Raw genomic sequence first — 20,366 nt, forward strand, 5'->3', positions numbered from 1 at the left:
GGTGTTCCTTGGCTTGTAGCTGATGACTCTAGTCTCTGCCTCCTCCTCCTTCCCTGTGTGTCTTTGTTATCTCCTCCTCCTCTCAGAAGGACACCAGTCTTTGGATTTAGGCCCCATTTTATTCCAGTATGACAAAATCTTAAGTAATTACCTCTGCAAAGACCCCATTTCCAAATAAGCTCACATTCTGAGGTCCAGGCAAATAAGAAAGGGGGACATGTGTCAGCCCACCACAGGAGGGGATACTGAAGTTGGTGGAACAGTGCTGGGAGGCTCCCCACGGGTGGGTTTTCTCACTCCTCCTGGCATTTGGGTTGACAGCAGACCGCAGACCTGGTTGTGGGGAGGGCGGGCCAGCTGTGGCTTTGAATTCCAGTGTCTGGTGAGGGCTCGCAGGTACAGGGTTCTTTCTTGAGGTGCCTAAACAAAGCTGTGAGGCTGTGGGAGGTGGCCCTTGTCATGTTTTGGCCGGTCGCGTCCACCCTGTCCTTCCTGCAGCGAGCGAGAGACATCGGTTTCTTCCTGACAGCCCCTGGAGCACCTTGAGAGAGGAGGAAGTGGCCATGAGAATAAACTGGCCACAATAATTAATGACCCAAGCCAACAATGGTCTAGGGTTTTTCCACGGTCCTTCTTTTCTCTGGGAACAGTTTCCTGCTGCCTTCTTGCAGGCCTGTTGCCAGGGACTTTCCAGGTCTACGGGACGTAGTTTTCCTTTTCTTTCTTGTTTCTCTGCTTTCTCGGGTTTGGTGTCAGTGCTTCTTCCACTTCCCTGGTACTTAAATTACTCAACACTGTCTTCCTCTAACAGTGGTTTTTTAAACCTCCTGTGATTTCCAATCTGGGAATTTGATTTCCAGAGCTAATTTCCACATTTGATTCCCGGAATTTCTGATTTCGTTGAGTCTGGACTGATGTGATTCAGGTGAATTCCAAATGCCAAAGTGAGAAACCTCTCCCCCAAAAGATAGGTTTTTGTGTGTGGGTTTTTTTCCCTCTGGTGATACCTAGAGCATTAGAAAGGATGATTTCTGCATTTACATGATGATAATTGGCACACTTTGTCATCAGATTATGTATTTAAAATTCTAGATACGCTGTGTAGATAGACAAATGCAAATTCTTTGCTTGTCATTTGCCTGTAGGCAAAATGATTTTTTTTTAAATGTTTTTATTTATTTTTGGGAGAGAGTGCAAGTGAGGGAGCGGCAGAGAGAGGGGAACAGGACGCGAAGCGGGCTCTGTGCTGACAGCAGTGAACCTGATGTAGGCCTCTCTGTAAAAATGGGACTGTAGGGTTTGTCATTCTCCTGACTGAACTCTTAAAAGAGTCACCTGCCTATTAGTATTCATTTATTGATTTGAAAACATTACTTGGGGCATATTACATGGCAGAACTGCAATGAGTGCCCTTTTCTGTATAAAACAGACACTGGCTGTTGCCTGCCTGTGTTCATAATCTCATCAGGTAGTACACATTAAGCAGTTACCAGAATTAAAGGAAATTAGCTATCATGTAAAGGGATGGGAAGGGAAATTCTAGAGAGCAGTGAGAGTTTACCACTGGGAGTGGGTGGAGGATGAGAGAAGGCCACTTCCTGGAGGAAGTGACCCTTCAAGTGGAATCTGAAAGGTGGAGAGGCTTGGGGGAACACTGTGGTCTCTGATCAGGGCTCGCGGGTACAGGATTCCCTCCTGGGAGGAAGGAACACATTGTACCAGGCTTTGTGGCTAGCATGGTCCTCTCACATCAGAGGATCTGAGTGGGCCAATGGGGCTGGAGCACTGAGGGCAGGCGAGGCTAGCAGGGTGTGCAGATAAGACATGTTTTGTAGGCCTTGGGTGGATTTTGAAATGAAAAGGAAGAGTTGCAGTCTGGGAGGGTGTGGGGGGGGCAGTGACAAGATCACAATCTGCTTTTTGGAAAGGCCATCTTGGGCCAGCTGAGTTACAAGTCATCTGGAGTCCAGTTAGGAGTCCAGACCACAGGTGGTGCTGGCATGGGCTTGGTGATACAGCACGAATGGAGGTCTTCCTCAGGGTACCAGTGGAGGAAGTGAGAAAATAAATGGGGGTAGAAAAGGAATCCCAGGTGTTCCTATGTCCAGGACTAGCTACTTATCCTGTGGGCCCTTATTCGTAAAACACAAATAAGAACTGTTAAAGATATTAATAATATAAAGCCTTTCTTTTATGGTCTCTTTGTTGATTTGTGGTGTTTTCATTTGCTTTTTAAAAAAAATAAAAATTTGGGGCACCTGGCTGGCTCAGTTGGTGTATGACTCTTGATCTTGGGGTTCCAGCCCCACTTTGGGTGTAGAGATTACTTAGAAGTAAAAAAAAAAAAAAAAAACCTAAAAAACAATTTACACTGTTAGTAAGAATTTTAACTGTATTGTGTAGTGCCAATTTTTAATGTAAGAATAAGATAAACTGATGTGCATGTGGAATCACTGAAATCATGTCATTCATATTATGTAGCTCAGATGCACATTAATTTTGTTTTTACTAGAACATTGGAGACACTGTGCAAGGTAACTCAACCTTGTGTGTCGATGTCTTTTTGCAGATAGTTTTTTTTTTTTTTTGAGGTATGATTGACTTATAACATTGGTTTCAGGTGTACACCATGATTTGATATTTGTATGTATTGTGAAATGATCACCACAATAAGTCTGATTAACATCTGTCCCCATACATAGTTACAGTTTTTTTCTTTGTGTTAAGAACTTACAAAATCTATTCTCTTAGCAGCTTTGAAGTATGGAATACAGTATGTTTTTCAACTTTTTTTTTAATGTTTATTTTCACTTAGAGCGAGCGAGCAGGGGAGGGGCAGAGAGAGAGGGGGAGAGAGAATCCCAAGCAGGCTCTGTGCAGAGCCCAATGCAGGGCTTGATCCCACGATCCATGAGATTGTGATTTGAGCCAAGATCCAGTCAGACATTCAAGTGACCAAGCCACCCAGGCATCCCTAGAATACGGTATTATTACATGTAGTTACCGTTACATTACATCCTGTGACTTATTTTATAATGGGAAATTTGTACCTTTTGACTACCTTCATCTATTTTGCCCACTCCTACCCCTTACTCTAACAATCACCAATCTCCTTTTTACTGTGACCTTCTTTTTTCAATATTTTTTTTAATGTTTATTTATTTTTGAGAGAGAGGAGAGAGAGAGATCAAGTGCGAGTGGGGGAGAGGCAGAGAGAGAGGGAGACACAGAATCTGAAGCAGGCTCCAGGCTCTGAGCTGTCAGCACAGAGCCCGATGTGGTGCTCAACCTTGCAAACCACAAGATCATGACCTGAGCCGAAGTTGGATGCTTAACTGACTGAGCCACCTAGGCATCCCCCTGCCCACCTTTTTTTGTTTTGTTTAAGGTTCTGTGTATAAGTGAGATGATACGTTGTTTGTCTTTCTCTGATTATTTCCGTTAGCATAATGCCCTCAGAGTCCATCCATGTTGTCACAAATGGCAGGATTTCATTTTTTTTCGTGGCTGAATAATACTCCACCATATATATACACACCTTATTTTCTTCATTCATCCATGGATAGACACTTAGGTTGTTTTCATGTGTTGGCTGTTGTAAACAGTGCAGCAGTGAACCTGGGGATATATTTATCTTTTCAAATTAGGGGGTTATTTTCCTTCAGGTGAATATTTAGAAGTGGACTTGCTGGATCCTATGGTAGTTGTATTTTTAATTTTTTGAGGAACTTCATAGTGTCTTCCATCGTGGTTGCATATGTTTACATTCCCACCGACAGTGTGCAAGCATTCTCTTTTTTTCCACATCCTTGCCAACACTTGTTTTAATTTGCATTTTCCTGGTGATTGGTGATGTTGAGCACCTTTTCATGTACCTGTTGACCTTCTGTATATCTTTGGAAAAACGTCTTTTCAAATCCTCTGCCCCATTTTAATTGGATTTTTTTCTGCTGTTACATGAGTACTTTATATATTTTGGGTATTAGCCTCATATATGATTTGCACATATTGTGTCCTGTTCAGTGGGTTGTCTTTTCATTTTGTTGATGGTTTCCTTTGTTGTATGGAAACTTCTTAATTTGATGTAGTCCCACTTTTTTATTTTTACTTTTGTTGCCTTTGCTTTTGGTGTCAGAACCAGAGAATCCTTACCAAGATTGATGTGAAGGAGATTTCCTTGTAGGAGTTGCATGGTTTCAGGTCTTATTTAATCTGTTTTGAGTTAATTTTTGTGTGTAGTGTAAGGTAGTGGTCTGGTTTCATTCTCAATGTGGCAGTTCAGTTTTCCCAACACTGTTTATTGAAGCCTTTTTCCCCCTTTGTATAGTTTTCATTTCTTTGGCATAAATTGATCTACCATCTACGTGTGGGTTTATTTCTGGGCTCTCTCTTCTGTTCCATTGATCTGTGCATCTGTTTTAATACCAATACCATACTGTTTTAATTACAATAGCTTTGTATTATAGTTTGAAATTAGAGCACGATGCCACCAGCTTTTTTCTAACTCAAGATTACTTTGGCTCTTTGGAATCTTCTGTGGTTCCATACACATTTTAAGATAGCTTGTTGTATTTCTGTGAAAAATGCCCTAGTTCAGCTGTCCCCCACCCCCACCCCCCCCCCACCCCCCCCCCCCAACTTAATACACGTTCTTTGAGCACTTTCTACCTTTGTCTCACTGATGAGTAAGGAAGGACCACAAGGGCAAAGGACTGTGAGTTTGCTCCATCCTTCCCTGTGCTGTGTCTTTACGGTCAGGGTTAGGTGGCTGGCTTAACCAGGGAAATAACATGAATAAGAAAGACAGGGCCCCTCAGTCATTCATGTTTCTTCAAATGCCTTCTTTTTGCATTTGGCAGGTTTTGGTCTGGAAAGAAAATGTGGCCTTTCAGGGCTGTCAGTGTTCCCGCTTACTCAGTTACAGACAGAACATGCTCAGCTGGTACTTGGCTTTAGTCTCGCTCAGCTTGCAGACATTGTGGGTCCACAAGAGTTCTGTGCTCATGGGCCATCGCAAACACCATGTGCTCATATGGGGCTGCAGGGGACCCCGGTGGACATGCCTGCCACCAAGTTGGAGATCTCGGCTCTGCTTATCCCACCAGACTTGAGTTACAAAATATAAGTTCAAAGATACATTTTTAACTAATGTCAAGATGGTGGTAGGATAGCATTAAGCTAAGTGGCCCTTCTGAGTGTGGGCTACTGTGTGACCACATGGGTTGCGTGTCCCTGAAGTGGTAGTCCTGTCAGCCGCTTGTGAGCCTTGTATCATAGATTCACTTGGGTCTGTGTCAGGTTGACTGTTAGCAGGCTTAGAGAAGATGAACTGGGCAGGTCCTGTATTGGCAGCCCCAGCCCAGGCCTGTGGGCCAAGAGTGCTTGGCTTGCCAGGCGCTGAAGGCAGCTGTCACTTCTTTGGGAAGCATGGTTTCCGGATGGGTTTCTAGGCAGTCATCACCATGGCCGTTCATCAGCTGCCGGTGCCATAAGCAAGGGGCGTACAAATCAGGCCTTAAACAGAGCTGCCTTCCTAGGTGCTTGTGGAATAAGAGACATGATTGAGAACTTTTTTGGAAAGAGGCTAAGGGTTCAGAATTTGTGATTTTTTTTAAATTGAACTCTGGTGTTACCTCCTCCCACCTCTACTGTCACTTAGATTTCTTCCTCTATAGGGCTTAATTGCCTGCTTTGGGAACATTTGTAAGCCTGTTGTCAGGAACTGGAAGTTCGGGCTTGCTCCTTGCAGCTCAACCTTTGTAATCAGGAGAGGTTCCATTATTGGTGCCTGGTGCTAGATGTTCTGAGGGTTTAGATGATAGCTGTTCTCTAACTTCATCATGCGAAAAAACTACCTGCGAGCCTAGATTCCTGGACCCCAGCCCCCCAGATTTGAGGTGGCTGGGTGTGCTCCCGAGGCAAGTCTACGACAGGTGATGCTCAGTATATTGGAGAAACACTAATCTTGGTCTGTCAAGTCCTGTGATGGTATGGAGTTAAGAGGGTTCTCTGAGAACTACCTGAAGCACGATTCCTTTTTTCTTTCTTCTTTTTTTTTTTTTTTAAGTAATTTTTAATGTTTATTTTTGAGAGAGATAGTGAGAGAGAGCGAACTTGTGCACCCGTGCGAGGTGGGGGTGGGGCAGAGAGAGGGGTACAGAGGATCCAAAGTGGGCTCCGTGCAGACAGCAGTGAACCTGATACGGGACTTGGAGTCGTGAACCCCGAGCTCATGACCTGAGCTGAAGTCGGTTACTCAACCTACTGAGCCACCCAAGTGCCCCTGAAGCACAATTTCTTATCTGACTGGGCAGAGCTGGGGAGGAGACAGTGTTAGGTAAGGAGGCAGCATGGCTGGGAACCTGGACTTTTCTTGGGAACCTGTGTGGCGGGCAATTGTTGCCCACCTGGACCTCCCTGCCTGGTCCCGGGAGCACAGCCTCGGCCAGGTGCAGCAGGAATGTGGCTCATTGAACGCAGGATAAAAGAAAGTGAAACTAATTTGGGGGGATGTTACTAGGTGTGGCTCTGTTCAGAAACGCTGTGTGCTTTTGTTTTCTTTTTTTTTTCTTCAGGAAATGTTAATTTAATCCGCAGGGAGACAGGCAAATTTTCCTTTTCAAATGGATCTTCGGTGCTGGGGAGCTGCTGCACTGCTCCCTGTGGTATTAGTGGGCAAGAGTGAGCTGTGCCCAGTCATTAGCTGGGTTCCATTGAGATCATCATAATGCTCGGAGGTCAGCAGGATGAGGGGGGGCGTAAACATAGGTGGTAGGAGGCCAAGTGACTGTCGTCTGATTTTTACACAGAAATAAGTCAGCCTGACATTTTGGTTAGTACGTTCTTGGGTAATACTGTCTACTATTAATATCTATTGTTTTTTGAGTGCTGGCTGCAGGCCTGCTGCTGAGCACTTCCGAGCATCATCTCTTTACTCACAGAAATCCCTGGAGGCAGCTTTCCTCCCCCGCTCACCTCCATTTCAGGCAGGTGGAAAAGAGTACAGAGGCCTAATAGATGGCTGAGGTGGGATTTTGAGTTGACTCATTATTCTAGCACTTACCCTTTATCTGAGGCTTACTTGGCTGGTGGAAGGCCTCTCTTTACTCCCAGTGCCTTGTCTTGCCTTGACTACCCTCAAATTCATCTCAGCTGTTGATGAGAGCAGCCAGAGGTGGATCTGAACTTGGGCATCTTCTCCAGGTTCTGCTGTGGGGCTTTGTTAGTAACAGAAGTTGTTGTTGACATTTGAATGCAAGTCAAGCCCAGATTCTTTGGGCTGGGTTTTTGGTTTGCTTTTTCTCTTTTTGTCCTTTGCTAGAAAAGGATCAGGGGTTATAGGGAAGTGACGGGCCTTGGCTTCCCTTTTCCTGCTTTTCAAGTGAGCCTCTTGCTGCATGAATGTGTTCAGAGCAACTGTGATTGCAGACGCTGGAAGGGGCAGACCTGGGTTTTCCCTTCACGATTCCAGTTCTAATCTCAAGACCTTGGAACAGGAGCATCTGAATCCCGGATGACCTGTGGGGAATTGGGCTTGGAAATCCATTATCAACCCAGATTAACCATTTTGCAGGTCTCCCCTTTTTCATTAAAAAGCCTCACAGCCCCTTTGGTAGATCACTCTTTTCCAAGGTGGCAGAATTTATTCTCCTTTTATTATATGCATGAAGAAAGGCACAGAAAGAGGACACAGTGCCGTTCTCAATAACCTGGCGGAAGTGGTGGCACTCAGATCTGTCCAAGTTCTGGATTCCCACGTGGGTGCCTGGGCCTCGTCTCTGTGGACCTGGACAGGCAGGGCAGCTCTGGTCCACTTCTCATCTCCATTTTTTTGGCTCCCTGTCCTTCTTTCATTTTATTGGCAAGACACCCCTCACCACCCCCCCCCCCTTTTTTTTTTTCTTAAAAACCTCTTCCAAGAAAGTCTGGCTTTTGCTCTAAGTTTACGACCATAAATTTTGAGATGGTACACGTCACCCTCTTAATCTAATTGAGCCAGCACATCATTGTGAAGACATCATTTTATTTGGGGGTATTAGTTGCTATGGTTATTTGCTGAGACTAACAGAGTCTGTGTTCTCTCCATTGGAGTTTTGGAAACTGTGATCTGAGAATGACAGAGGTGTGCCTCCCTGTAGGGATGGCCAGTGTATACCCTGGCCATTAAAATAATTTTTTAAAAGCACAGAAAAAAGAGTTGGGGTGGAATTTCAGAGCTGGAATTTTTTAAAGTTAGAAGGGATCTTAAAGATGACTGGTCATCCTTCTGGTTTTCAAATGAGTTCTTTAAGGCTAAGGTGTTAATTTACCTTCCTGAGGTTCATATGCGTTGTTCCCGGGTGAACAAGGATGCAGCCCATTTCTGACTTTTATCCTAGCATATCTTTGTTTTGTGCAACAGTTGAAGTCCTTTCAAGGAATCCTTTCTTGCAGTATGTACCCGAGGTCCTGGATATTCTAGGTGCTGGGCTGGAAGTTAGAAAGACACCGTGTTGTTTACTTTTAGGGTTTCTGGTGGAAATCCCCATCCTTGCCTCATAGAGTATGGAGCCTGGACCAGCAACGTCGGTATCACCTGGAAACATGTTCAAAATGCAGACTCCCAGGCCTACTGAATCACACTCAGCATTTTAACAAGATCACTCTGTCTTTGAGTGCACATTAAAGGCTGAGAAGCTCTCCTCTAAGATGGTAGGACATTGTAGAAGCAAAAGCTAATAAGTCTTGAGGCCCAAGCCAGGATCAGTTGCCCTCCCTCAGACCGTTCATCTGCTCTGTGTTGAGCATAATAGTAATGCAGTGGTGTTGAGCTTGAGGAAGCTCAGCGTTCTCTGCCTGAGTTCTAGCTCTGCACCATCTGGACCCTCTGGTCCTTGAGTTCTATTGTGACCTGCTCTGTAGTTGCTGCCTGAGCAACTGTTCTGGGCTGAGGCCCGAGAGTGATGGGGCATGCTCACACTGGCTCCTGCAGTGCAGTTCGTTCTGGGCACCTTCTCAGGAAGCCAGGCACTTCAGGCCCGTGCATCCTGTAAAGCCCACTTATCATGGCTGTCCTGTTAGCGTTCTGATTCCGTTCTACCTGGTAATGGCCTCCTCCCCCACTCAGTGGACAAGAAGGATTTCAGGATACCACTCTTAGCCTCAGTGCATTTAAGAGGTACCTCTTGAGCTTAGTAAATTTTGCAGGAAGCCCTGCACACCACCTTGAGTTACTGTTCAGATAAAATACAGCATGCTCTAGTCCAGGGTTTTTTTCTTTCCTTTTGTCTGCAGCAGATAAAAAGAAATTTTAATTTGGTAAGTATGTTAGACTTTTCTGAGCATCTGAGGAAAACCTTTAAGGACTCCAATGTATTTTTAGTAGCCTGATCATTAGGAGGAGGTGACAGGTTTACTGCACTACCCACAGTGGAGTGTTCCTGTGAAACCTTTCCTAAGCTAAAATAGGATAAAATGAAGAAGCAGTTACTATTAACTTAGGTGGGAAAACTCTCGTGCATCCCCAAGGCCCCCACAATAACCTCTCTTAACACTTTTCTGATACTTCAGGACACATCTTGTTAATGGTGCACAAAATAAACCAAGATGAGGTGCAGAAGCTCCCAGACACAGTTCAAAGCTGTGGCCACTCTAGTGCTCCGCGCGCACAGCTCACTGCAAAACAAACACTGAGCGCTATTTTCGCTTTCCATGGAGAAGCGAAAAAACTCTCTGGATTTCTTTTGGTTAGTGAAAGTAAGGACGGATGTCGATAGGTTGTTAAAGTGAAGTGGCATAACTCGAACTTTAGACAAACAGGGGATGCCTGTATTTGATGAATTAATGAGGCAAAAATTCCTTAATTCTTTAGCTAACTAAGATGCTCCTTTTGTTGATCCCCTTGTCTCTAACCTGTGCTCAGCCTGTGCTTGTGGGAAGGAAAGAACCAGCATCCAAGGGCAACCCTGTGCTCTGCTCTTCGAATGTTGTTTTTCCTTCATTTAAAAAAATTTTTTTTAATGTTTATTTTTGAGAGAGACATGGCACGAGTGGGGGAGGGGCAGAGAGAGAGGGAGACACAGAATCTGAAGCAGGCTTCAGGCTCTGAGCTGTCAGCACAGAGCCTGACGCGGGGCTCGAACCCACGAGCTGTGAGATCATGATCTGAGCTGAAGTCGGATGCTCAGCCAACTGAGCCACCCAGGCGCCCCTTCCCTTCATTTTTAATTCCCACAGCAGCCCTGTCAGGTACTTGTTCCCCTCATAGTGACATCAACTGTCAGAAAGGTTGAGTAATTTATGCCATCATAGAGCTGGTAATAGGCACATCCAGGGTTTGAATCCATGTTTGTGGATTCCATGCACTTCATACTCTTGTGAATTGCCCTTGACTGTGTGTGTGTGTGAGAGAGAGAGAGAGAGAGAGAGAGAGAGAGAGAGACAGAGAGAGTGTGTGTGAGACATTTATATTTGAAGTCTATGGAAATACCCTTTCTTTTTTGCTCTTACACTTGATCAGTCCCTCTTAAAATGGGTTTCTTTGTTTAACCAAGCAAATCACCATTGTTTTCCTTGAGGGATTTTTCCTGTGCTGACCTGCTGTCTTGGAAGGTCTTGGGGCTTTATGTGAACATAATTGTTCTGAATCCAGTACCTCTGTGTCCTTGTTCTGCTTTGTGTCAGGGCTGAGGGATTCACATTTGAGGCTGGGCTCTTTGGGGCTTGACTTTTTATCCTAGGTCTAGTGCTGACTTAATCATTTAACATAGTGGTCCTTGATTAGCAGATGTTTATTAAGCGCCTGTTATGTGACATTAAACTGGTCTGAAATTTCTTTGTACAAGATCAAGTGGTAGTACTTAAACTCGATGCTCCTAGTAGCTCATGTAGCACTTCAGAAATACAAATGTGTTTGTATACATCGTTGTATATAATTACATGTATATGGTGATGATGCTACTGATGAGTCACAATCAGATCTCAACTTGGAGTTTTTGGTAGGGAGTAGAGTTCCTCTGAATCCCTCATTCTCTCCTTATCTTCTGATTGCCCAGTGGTCTGTGCACCCAATGTCATGGTTGAGAGTTGTCATCTGTCACCTAGTCATTCCCTAAGGACAAAGCCCCTTGACTGTGGTTGTACACTCTTGGCAGTGAAGCAGGATGGGAAGTCAGAGCAGAGGTCCCAAAGCTGAGTTCTGAGCCAGCTCCTCAATGAAAGTTGCAACCAATGTTTGTTGACCTTGTCTCTCTTTATAAAAATATGGTTTCCATTTCTTGAGGGATGAAGTCTGAATTCCTTAGCTTGGCATTCCAGTCCTTCCATGTTTGGATTCCAATCTCTCTTCCTAGTCTTAGCTTCTGTCCATGAGGCTGAACAGCCTGCTGTGTCTCCCGGGGTCCTCTTTGCTTCCTGTTGCTACTTCTAGAATACCTTCCCACGCCTGCTTACCGTGCCGTGTACCTCCTTTCATTTCTAAATAATACTGGACTCCTGAACTTTTAAGGCTCTCTTCAAAAGCTACTCCCTGTTCTTTTTTCCTGGGAGGACTCCTCCAATGGCCCCACCTGGAGTAATAGCCTGCTTGCACATCTGTAGCTGTTTTTTCCCCCTACTCTGACTGCTGTAGCATGTTCTCCCTTAATTTGCGAGTTCATGTACAGCCGTCCTTCTCCCACACCCCCGCTCCACAGCGGATATGTTCCAAGATCCCAGTGGATGTCTGAAACCACAGATAGTGCAGAAACCTATATAGACTGTTTTTATTTTCTGCACTTAAACTGCACATACATACTAATGATCAAGTTAGATTTATAAATTAGGCACAGTGAGATGTTTGCAACAATAATTAAAAGTACAACAGAGCAATTATAACAGTATACTGTAATAAAAGTTAAGTGAATGTGGTCTCTGTCTCAAAAACATTTTACCGTATTCACCCTTCTTGGGATGATGTGAAATGATAAAATGCCTACGTGATGAGATGAGGTGAATGAGGTAGGCACTGTGACGCAGTGTAGTGTTAGGCTCCTACTGACTGTGTGATGTTAAGTCAGAGGGAGAGTCATCTGTTCTAGACTGGGGTTGATTGCAGTGACTGAAAGCACAGGTACATCTGTTCACAGATGAGGTCCTTCTAACTTGCAGTCTCCTAAAGCGTATGGAATGTATATGTATCACTTTTAGAATTTGAGTACACTGATACCAGATTCTCAAATATTAGAGTCAGTTACACCTTGGAGTATTGTAGCTGAGAGTTTAGGAGTCAGAAGGACCAGGTTTCTCACACTACCACACGTTAGCTATGTGACCATGGCACATGATTTAATCTCTGAATCTGTTGCCCCATCTGCAAAATGGGACTCATAATTCCTACCTGTAGGATTATTGTAAGGATGAAATGAGTTAAAGTACTCAGTAGGTACATATAGTAAGTGCCCAGTAAGTGAAGGCATCATGTATTTACAGTTACTGTGATGGAGGTGAAGGCAAGGTTGGAGCGCCATATTAATCTAAAAAGGATGTTTCCATGTAAATGGAATTGGAAATCTTGTCTAGGAAGTGGTGAAGCCCCTTTCCTTCTATTGAATTTCATTTTTATTTTATTTTACTTTATTTTGAGAGAGCAGCGTGTTCATGCATGCAAGGGGGTGGGAGTGGGGAATGTCCACAGGGAGAGGGAGAGAGAATCTTAAGCAGGGTCCACACCCAGCGCAGAGCCCAACTAGGGCTTGATCCCATGACTGTGAGATCATGACCTGAACCCAAATCAAGAGTTGGGTGCTCAATCGACTGAGCCACCCAAGTGCCCCAGAATTTCATTTTTAAAATAACTCCGAGAATTTCATTAGCCTTAGTGCTCTGATTGGAGAAACAAATTCTCCAGAGTCAGGGTTGGCTATGTCCTCACTTAGGTAACAGAATTTTAGGGAAATGGCCTCAGGAAAAGCACACAGATGTATCATCAGAATGCACATGATGTGACATGTGGTGGTTGATGTGGCTGGTGGGCATTTCATCCTTTAGTGACGTGAGTGGTTTTCTGAGTCTGCTCCAACCAGATTGGAAAAATGGAAGAGACATACTGGTGGTGACTTGATCCTTCTAGCCCTTCCCCTCCATGTCTCAGGCTTGAATGGATAAGAAGAACGCAGGTCCTCTGCATGTTTTGGGACATTTCTTCCCCCGTGGAGACCAGCGCTTCTCCCCGCATTGCTGATTGCGTGTCTACTGGACATTTCCCTTCTTGGGTGGGTGTCTTCATCAGCAGGGCATGGTCTGTGCCCAGCACTGCTTGTCAGGCTTTGTCATTTCTCCTTGGGTTATTAACACCTCTTCTCTGATATTGTCCACCGCCACCTAGTGGCCACAGGTAAGACTGCATCACAGAAACTAGATGAATGTTGTTGAGTGTGTTTTGTTCTACTGTAAGATTTGAACACCATCTCTCTTTTTGCTCCTGAAGTGCAGGGTTTCAGGCTGTAGAATGGTACCTCACAAAGGAACATGGTTGGTTTTCTTATAGTTAAGCAATGGCACTAGGTTTAAAATGCCACATGCAGACTGGGAAATGCCTCTCCCCAGGCAGTTTCTGATTGGATGTGTTTTCCACTTGCCCAGGTATGGGGAAGGAGAGAAGGGTCTCCGGAACCCTTTCTTCATCTGTTTTAGCTCCAGGCTTGGGGAATGGCTGGGGCTGAAAGGGCACACATGGCTGTGGCCCACACCTGGCATGTTTGTAGCTCATTGTTCCTGGTCTCTTGGTTTAGAGAAGGTTTTGCTTCATGTCCTTGCTGGTGTTTCTGCAGCTCTGTGGGAATCTTCTTCAACAGAGAAGATGAGGGGAGGTGGTTCTATGTTAAGTAAGCATATTCCTATATATGCAAACTTCAGGCTGGCTTAACGAAGTTTGACGTTTATCCTATTATGTATCTAATCTTATTTTCACTTGCGAAGTATACAACTGAGAATTTCACCTTTGATGAGTTCAGGGAACTAGGGGAGTGTCCAACTTCCCCTCCCCCTTTGTTCTTCCTGTGATGCCTGTTTTCAGCCAGGTGATGTGCTAGGTTCTGAGGTTGTCCTGGTGAGCATGAAGTGACAGGATCCTCACCCTGAAGGAATTTACTAGTTGGGGAGATACTAATCGGAGAGTCACCTGCACAATATAAAATTACTACGAAGAAACAGGTGCATAGGACTTAGGGTGAAGGTAGCGTGGGGTTTGGTCTGGTTACAGAAGTCAGGGCAGGCTTCTTGGAGGACTAAACTTTTCAGTTGAGGGCTGCAGGGATGAGTAGGGAGTTCCAGGAACTGGCAGAACCCAGAGAGGAAGTTGGGGGCCCAGGCCTTGCAAGGCTGGGAAGGATTTGCAAGATTTTGGGAAGGACTTTGGTCTTGGGTTTCAGAACTCTGGGAACCCATTGCAGGATTCACTATTGGAGCTGTCATGACTGGAGAGAGAACTGATTGGAGGGACAAAAGTGAGTGTGGGGGACCAGAGCAGAGGCATTTGTAGTTACCCAGGAAAATGGGGGCATTTGATGTAGACGTTTGTGAATGGTGACGGGGAGGAGTGTATCGAACAGACATGCTTAGGAGGTGAAACGGACACACTTGGGAAGGACACAGTGCTGCCAGGGATGACACGTGGGTGTGTGACTTTGACTTGTGTGGCAGGACAGATGGTGGTGCCCTTTGCCAAACTGGTGACACAGGAAGAGGCCCTTAGTTGGAGCGTAGGAGAGGAGAGAGAGTTTGATTTGGAGAATGGGAAGTTTACCTGAGAATGTGAGTTGTGGGCAAAGCTGCCATCCTGAGGACTTATGTCAAGCTGTCAACCCTCTTATTTGGGGAACTCATACCCACCTGTGGGTCCTCTCAATTGGGGATCTCACATGTTCCATCTGTAAGATACCTTCTGTTGCTGTGCCCGGCCAGATCACTCCAGCCTGTCTTAAGGGCCACCTTGTTCGGCCTTGTCTTAGGCACTTAATATGCATTTGCCAGGGAGCCACTCATGCATAGTTCTGGAATCATTCCAAATACAAGGCAATCAGGCATAGAGAGTAAGTGTAATTGGTTTTCAGAGAAGGGAGTGGTTAGGTAGGCCTGGGGACTTTGGTGTTTGCACTTTAAGCAGCCAAGAGGCCAGTCTTGTCACAAATACTTACCGTGGCAGTTGGACTTCATTAACGGTAGTCCATTTCCAAATCCTGGGAGATGTGATTGAGGAGCAAAAATTTTATGGGTACTTATATACAGTTCTGGTAACTGGAGGTCAAAGAAAGGTGACAGATGCCCTGAAAGAAATATAATTCTACAATTACCTTGAGTCCTTTATTATGTGTGTGTACACATTATGTATTTGTGTGTGCGCCTGTATATTAAGTTTTACCCAAGGGGAAAATGGAAATGGCTTGACTTATGGTACTAATGGTAAAACTTGTGTAAATTAAGGTAGATCCTAACTTAAAAAATTATCAACCTTCTTTTACTGAAAAAAGAATTAGAGTTAGGTTAAATTGTCTTAAAACTGTGCAGGTTAGTAACTAGGGAGGCAGAGAGCATGGCTTCTCCAGGATGAGAAGGGCACTTCTCTCTGGTCCCCTAGTAAGCAGACATCTTTGGGAGCCGTCTTTAAAGGCCCAGACTTCTAGCTGCTTCTGTGTCCCTTAGCTGCCTGGTCTCACTGAGGTGGAGGCAACTCAATTCTATAAGGCAAATACTTGTCCTCCCCAGCAGCTGCCAGTTACAACTTCTCTCTGCTCTGGCCAGCATTCTGCCTTTCTAGCAACAGATCTTTCTGCAGAGTAAATATTACTGACTTTTGCGCCTCGCTGTATCTTGGACTGAACATGGAACACTGGGGTTCTATGAGCAGGGTGTCATGAAGCTTGGCATGCACTCAACATCAGTACCGGCCTCTCTTGCTTCTCTGCTCTTCTTACTGGAATGTGCACGTTAGATTCTTGTTGCCTCAGAGTGAAGTCTCCAGAAATAAATCTCTCTGCAGCTACATGTCAAAGGTGATCGTCTGCATAAGATGCCATCAGTCGTTCTGGGTTGTAGACAAGAAGCACTGTGTTTTAGGTGTTCTTTTTGGTGTCCTCTCTGTTGTCCCCAGTAACAGTAGGGGTTTTATCTAAACAGGGTGAGGCATCATGGTGTATCTGTGTGCTACAAAGATCTTAGCACGCATGAGCTTAGAGAGACCCAGATCCCCACCTTAGAGCTCTGTGCTGTTAGGTCACTCTTTTAACTTATCTGAGTTCTCAACATCAGGTAGTCAGGCTTCGCTTCCCTGGGTTCTGTCATTGCAGGATTCGCTTAGTAGGGAACTATAGCCCAGCCTTGCCTGGAACTGAAGCTTACGTACAGAGTGCCTGTGCAGTGCGCCTCCCTGGGGCTCCTGATAAGCTGGTGTGTTAGGTGGGGCCGACAGCTTCTGTCAGGTAAGGGACTATGAAGTTAGGCCTAGCCCAGAGTTAGTTACCTGTCTAGGAAATAGTGGAGCTGAAATTTGAGCCCAGGAGCTAGGTAAGATTGGGGTGAGGGCAAGAAGCTGATCAGCCTACAACCAGGACCCCGAGTGAGAAAGCCTCAAGGGGAGATCCTCCAAAGAAAGCTTGAGTTGCTGTTGCAAAGACTAGGGAGTATGCTGAATAAACAAAACACCAGGTGTTTCCCTGCACTTTGACCGAAAGATTTGTCTCTTAGGCACAAATTCTTCAGGCCTAATGGTGACTTCCTTTTCAGATTCCAGTAATTGGGATTTTTTTAGTCTACCTAACTGTGCTCACTGGTCTGTAACCAGTATTGCCTCTGGAGCAGTACTCATTACCTAATTCTTCCATCAGCGAGAGACGTGTCCTTACCAGCTCTGTGGGTGTCCCACACAGCTTCTCAGGTTCGTGTCGTGGCAGGGTGTGCTGTGTGTCACTCAACAATGAAATAAGGTTACTTTCTGGTCAGAAGCTAACAGGCCCTGCTACAGCTTGGATGGGTCCTCCTGTGAAAAAGGCCCCACAAAGGCCCTGTTGTGCATTATTAGCTGCTCCTTGATCCTCATTGGTAGCTGCCCCTGACGGCACAGCTTCTCAGGTGAGTGTTGGGAGGTTTCCCAAGCCTGGCTTACATTTCGGCTTATTTCCACTTTGTTTAGATGCTTCTCCAGTTTGAGTCTTTCTTGCCTCCTGGGGAGGCACAGAGGATTGTTAGGTGGATAGAGAAGCTATTCCGTTCTTACTCTTTGCGCAGGCCTTTCTTTGTGAATTCTGTTCTGGAGAACATTCTAATTACGGTGCGACTGAGCACAGCCATGTCCACGTTCTTGGCATGATACTCTTTGGCCTTCCTGGGGGGCTTTGTCTTCTGTTCTGAAAGATGATTCTGCCTTTTTCTCATCCTGCCTGCCTGTGGCCTCGTGTCTTTGTTCCCCACAGCGTTCTGACTTTCAGATGCATCTGTTTCTTTCCTGACTTGCCAGGGAGTGATTGGCGTTCTTAGGGATATCCTCAGCTTGGGTCTGCCAGGTTTAACAGATGCCTGATTCCTCTGCTGGTATCTCTGCACTTGTTGCCAAAGACCATTCCATTAAAGTGACTGGACCAGGGAGAGACTGGAGACTATTGGCTGTTGGCTCCTGTGTTCTCCTTCTCCACTTCAAGTGTTGTCTTCTTTTGGTGTAGAGCTGAGGGCCTTCCTTGCACAAGCCGCAGCTGTCTTGGGACTCGTGTCACCGGAGCCCATGGGAGGGCGGTCTCGCAGCAGGAGCTCCTGCTGTCCAGGTGGTCAAAGCCTGAGCCCCAGACCTGAGAAGAGACCGACTGCTCAGCCAGCCTCTTGTACTCACTTCTAGCGCTTAGAATATGCTCTGGGATTGGCGAGCTGCACACCGGTGGTGGAGTTTATGTACTGCCCTCCATGTGCACACAGTATTCACGCACTGAGCAGGATGCACTGGCAGGTACACCAGGGAAAGCAGCAAAACCAAAAGATGGAGGAAAAAACAACCACCCATGACCCCTAACTTGAAGGAACAGGTCCAGGAACTAAACAAGACAAGGATGCTTTTATTCCATTAGGTGATGTTGGTCTGTGAAGCCAGAGCCATCCCAGCCTCCTCCCGTATCTCATTAAAGCCAGTCCGTGTTGCCAGTTGTGCCTCATATTTCCCTCCTCTGGGAATTTGAACATAATACCATTTCCCCTTCAATAAGGGAAACATCTATGAGGGTCATTTGAATGATTAGCCTAATGTGCAGGAAGGCTGCCTGTGGAATTAAGTTAAGCGCATTTGGACTGAGCAGCTGTGTCTGTCAGGCCACTTAAAGGTAACTGGGTGCTTTTATACCCTTAACAGAAGCTGAGGGTTCAGGAGGGATCATTGGCTTTTGATACTGTCTTAAATGGAAGCTTATTTTTTAAATTTGACAAGGATTTCCAAGAGCTTTCTTTACAGAGAACATATGTGGGGTGTGTTTTTAACCCCAACTCAAAACATTGCCAGGGCTTTGTTCTTGTGGCAGCGGGGAATGTGGTGACCCAGGAAAATGGTTCAGGCGGAAATTGGTCAGGCTGGCCACTCTCCCCGTAGGGGAACTGCAAGGGTTGTGAGAACTCAGCATCACTTGTGCCTGGGTCACAATAAGGAGTCCAGAAGCTCCTGGGCGGCGGGGGCTGGGCCCACCTCGGCCTTCCTTCCAGCTCCCTACCTAATGTCGGGATGTGGGAGGTCCGTGGCTGAGCTCACCCATGGGATGATGGATGCTGATGTCTGCTCTGACCCACACTGCCTCCTGACACCTCCTTAGGCAAGTGGATTCCCACCAGGACCAGTGTCCACGACGAGACTCAGTGTGTGGCTGGAGGAGTTAGAGCTGGAAGCAGAATGGTTAAAGCAGTGTTAACACAAGTATGAATTTGTCAAGCTAATCACAATTTCACGTTAGAAACAGCTGTTCAGCGTTTTGGAACTTAGATTCTTTTGTGTTTGAAATTGCCTCAGGAACAAATCGAGCTGCTGCATGAAGTAGAACGACTAAAAAGTGCAGCACATGAGAACATCAGTTTATGTCCATAATTCATATTTTCTCTCTTTCTTGCTAGATCTATCTTCAGCGAAGAGGAAATTTGCTGATTCCTTAAATGAATTTAAATTCCAGTGCATAGGAGATGCAGAAACAGATGATGAAATGTGTATAGGTAAGTCTGAACCGTGTGTGTAAGAAAGGTCACGGTTTACCATAACTGTGTCCTTGCTGAGCCTTTTTCCTGTGAGAGGAAGTGTCTAAGTGTCATGAATCAAGAAGCCCGTACCAACAGTGGTGAGGACAGAGTGAAGTGAGGGTCGGAGGTCAAGGGGCCTGTTCATCCCAAGTGGCGAACTAGGCCCCTTGTGCAGGGGAAAAATCATGCATGGGTGCACTGGAGTTGGCATCTCAGGCAGAGTGGTCAAGGTGTTGGCAAGTTGTCTGTGGACGAGAGGAGATCTGTTCTGGGACCACCCTCCCCCATGCACCACTCTGGCTGAGAAGAGGGCTGGGGTGTTGTGGGGCGCGGGGCAGGGGGGCAGGCCTGAGCTTGGGACTGATCTGTAGTTGCTGCCTGCTCCTGGGCTGAGGGTGGTGGGACTTGCTGACGCTGGCTCCCACAACACAGTTCCTTCTGGCCACCTTCTGTTGTTTCTGTTGAGGTGCCACGTGCTGTGGCGAGCAAAGCTAAACTCCTCTCTCCGCCCAGTTCTTAAAGGCCTGATCCTTCTGTTTTCATGGCACATGGACTGACCCACACCCTCCCATCCTGCCATCTCCTCTCCCATTCCTTAACCAGAGGCTCAGGGTGGGGTTACTGTTGATTACCATGCTGTGTGCAGATGATTTGCAATGTCAAGATGTCTGTCTTTGGCAGGGCCTAGTCACTGTACTTGACTCTTCTTACATTGGGCGTCTTGGTTAGTTCCATGGAGTGAGCAAGGATTGAGAGAGTTAAACTGAAGAAAGTTGTCAAATGCTTATTGAATCCCCTGTTGTCACGCAGAGTGCCACGATCTGGGCATGAGCAAAGGCAGTTGGGACGATAGACGAGAGCAGTGAAAATGCATCATTGTAGTAACTGCTGAATACATGGGTACTTTTCCCAAGACTCCACCTTTGTCCTGAATATCCTCAGGGCTGTTGCACCTAGTGCCTGTTGCCTTTGGGAATAATTCTGGTGAAGGAGACTCTCTACGTCTGACCACCACGTTGCACACTGCATTGTATTAATAAGTGGCTTGAAGACTCAGGAGGAGGAATCCAGGGAGAAACCGGAGATGTGGCTTCCATTGTGAGCTACACTGGTGTAGTTCGGGTGCCAGAGGAAAGGTTGGTTTCTGACGTAGCCCC

At 45.9% G+C, this 20,366-nt stretch overlaps 1 protein-coding gene across 7 annotated transcripts in view; it reads left to right on the top strand.

Annotated features, from left to right (window-relative positions):
- The window catches only part of ARHGAP26 (Rho GTPase activating protein 26), a 424,049-nt gene that overhangs the window by 83,840 nt on the left and 319,843 nt on the right, over positions 1-20,366 (top strand). For all 7 annotated transcript variants that reach the window (XM_042986221.1, XM_042986218.1, XM_042986228.1 and 4 more), the window contains exon 2: positions 19,090-19,185. In XM_042986221.1, the coding sequence (XP_042842155.1) occupies positions 19,090-19,185 (96 nt within the window). The remainder of the gene's footprint in view (positions 1-19,089; positions 19,186-20,366) is intronic.

The sequence above is a fragment of the Panthera tigris genome, chromosome A1 (genome assembly GCF_018350195.1).
Source record: "Panthera tigris isolate Pti1 chromosome A1, P.tigris_Pti1_mat1.1, whole genome shotgun sequence".
In the NCBI taxonomy this organism is placed as follows: Eukaryota; Metazoa; Chordata; class Mammalia; order Carnivora; family Felidae; genus Panthera; species Panthera tigris.